General features: G+C 34.2%; 1 protein-coding gene across 1 annotated transcript; it reads right to left on the reverse strand.

The window, feature by feature from the left end:
- Positions 1-421: 421 nt before the first annotated feature.
- On the reverse strand, positions 422-2,209 carry LOC120067873 (2-oxoglutarate (2OG) and Fe(II)-dependent oxygenase superfamily protein). The gene is made up of 2 exons (XM_039019484.2): positions 1,263-2,209; positions 422-1,158 (listed from the first exon to the last, which is right to left on the reverse strand). The coding sequence occupies exons 1-2, from the start codon at positions 1,619-1,621 to the stop codon at positions 501-503; spliced, it is 1,017 nt and encodes a 338-aa protein (XP_038875412.1). The 5' UTR covers positions 1,622-2,209; the 3' UTR covers positions 422-500.
- Positions 2,210-2,711: the final 502 nt, after the last annotated feature.

The following is a 2,711-nucleotide window of genomic DNA, read 5'->3' on the forward strand; positions in this document are numbered from 1 at the left end:
TAGATAAATGAAAAAACTTGGATGTAGTCTAAATTGCACATATTTATTGTGCAGTCCAGACATCACCCAATTAAAATCTACCATACGGTTGTTTTTTTAAAAAAAAATATTGATTATTTTAATTTTTTTCCAACTATGTAAAAAAAATTGCATGGAAGCTACACCTTAGTCTACATAAATTACTTTCTAAATAAAAAAAATTAAAATATACAGATGATAATTTTATTTTGCATTTTAAGTAAAAAAAACAACTTTGTTTACTCTCAATTTTCTTTCTAAACGTAACTAAAAACATCAATTATTATTTTCTCGCACGAATATAATTAAATTAATAATAATTAAAAAAATCTCATGCTTTGTAATCTAATTTAACAAAAATATGGTCAAAATTGTAGCCAAATTTTGTTCTTCAAAAGATAGATTTCAGAAACCATATTATTATTTAATTAATGAGAATAAAATTGTAAAAATTTTATATATAAAAAAACAATATAATTAATTCATTTTTCTTCAAAATCCTTCTTAATCCCATTCCCAGCAAAGTCTCTCACAGTGAAACCAACCTTTTCAAATTTCCCTCTTTCATCATTCTCCCTGAACTTCAAATAATCCGAGCAAACAAATGGCTTATACAGCCTCTCACCACCGTCGCCGACCAACTCTTCCGGCGCCGACACCACTTTCTCGTCCTCAAAACCCCAAAAGAACGCAATCGAGAACCGATTGATCGCCGGCCGCCTCAAAACCACTCTGTGCTCCGACGACCTCAGCCTGTCGTTGCCCCAAGCTTGAAGCAAGTCGCCAATGTTCACCACAAGAGCTTCGGATTCGGATTTGGATTCTAATTCTGATTCTTCACATGGGTCTATGTCGACCCATTTCCCTTCGCTTGATTTCACTTGCAGACCACCTGTTTGATCTTGGTACACAATGGTCACGCAGCTCATATCCGTATGCATTCCAAGTCCTTCTGCTTCTTCATCCTCTTCCAAGGTTTCTGGAGATGTGTAATTGTTTATTCTCAGATATCCATGACAATTCTTGAAATGGGGTTCATGGTATGTCTTCTCAAAACCTTCCCCAAAGCTCATCAATATGTTCTTTATAATCTTCCTTGATAGCTCTGTCATTTTTTCTCCATATTCTTGCAATATCTCACTTTATGCACATGAAAGTAGATTGTTAGGACAATAAATAGAAGTAATGATCTTAGATTAGATAGATAGTGATTCTGAAATGGATGTGTTGTGAATTGTGTGTACCTGAACTGGTGTGGGCTCTTTTGGTTAAAGAGCAAATCTGCTGAACTCTGAGCAGAGGCTAAGAAGTTTGGACCAGAGACTCTGAGGGTTTCAAAGAATGGGGAGGCTATGAAATGGGGAGTGTAAGTGTTCAAAGAAGAGAGGGGGCCAATTTTGAGCTTGGTTTCAATAGGGAGGCTGAAAATTTCATTAGAGAAGGAATGGAGTTTGTTGTAGGTATCTTTGGAGATCCCATGGTTTTTTATATGGAAAAAACCCCATTTTTTGCAAGCATCAGCTAGTGAAGAAAGGGAAGATGGAGACAAAGGCTGAGAAATGTCTAAAATGGGAAGTTCCACTGAGGCATTAGATACAGACATGTTTGCCTACTAATTTTGTCTATAGCTATATCTGGCCTATACTCTATAGATGGATAATTATGTTGCTTAAAAAGAAAGATGCAAATACTAATTTGAGCATAGTTTAGTAAATAATACATCAATTGTGAATGGTTCGATCCCCGCTTTGCAATTGTTGAACTCAAAAAAGAAAGTTGCAAATAGTCATGACTTCTTCTTTATTGTCTTTTTAGTATTAATCATTAGTGGGTTGATTCTTGTCACTTGGAAAAGCGGCATGAAGATAATAAAAACAATAATACAGTGTTTTGAAAAATGGGTAAACTGATTCATAATTGTAATTAGTGAAAGGGTTTGACTTGACATGCTTAAAAATATTATCAGCTTTTGTTTGTTTGAGGAGCAAGCAGGTATTGTAGGAAACTTAAATAATGTGAAGCCCTTGCATTTACATGAAGCCAGGACAGGCTGGTAAGGAGGAAACTTTCTGCTGCAGACTTTTGTTATGTATATATATATTCTGTCATTCTGTGCTAATTGGGTTCTATAGAGTTTGGATACTTCTTTATAGAGGTTTGACCAATCCAAATATTTTTTTATAAGCATTAGAAGTTAGAAAAACTCTGAATGTAATCATTGTTTGAATATCTTAATTTCAGCCCATAAAGTTTGATCTAGCCGAACATTTGGAATACTTAGCTGTAACTTTAAATGAAGATACTGGTGTGTTGATGTTTTTAAATGATATATGTTGTTGTCAAATGGGTATCCTCATCTGAAAAGCATCTTTAAGTTGGCTACTAGATTAGGCCTTGACTTTTCTTTTTCACTTATAAACAATTGCATATTTTAGATTAGGTCTTAAGTTGTATCTTACGAACGGTGTAAACCAAATGAAAAAGTTGACCAAATTGCTTTAATTATAGAACCATGCTAGTTTGTTGGAGGGAATAAGATAATCCGTATCTCCTTTTTCTAATATGAACCTTGAGTTATCAAAACTTCTCTAGCTCAACTTGGTCTGGTGGCCTTAGTTCACTTTCAATAGGTTGATTATTGTTGCTTGGTTCACTTTCTTATGGCAATTGTTGATTTGATTTTAACAGGTTTG

The sequence above is a fragment of the Benincasa hispida genome, chromosome 12 (assembly GCF_027475165.1).
Source record: "Benincasa hispida cultivar pf3 chromosome 12, pf3_genome.v1.1, whole genome shotgun sequence".
In the NCBI taxonomy this organism is placed as follows: domain Eukaryota; kingdom Viridiplantae; phylum Streptophyta; class Magnoliopsida; order Cucurbitales; family Cucurbitaceae; genus Benincasa; species Benincasa hispida.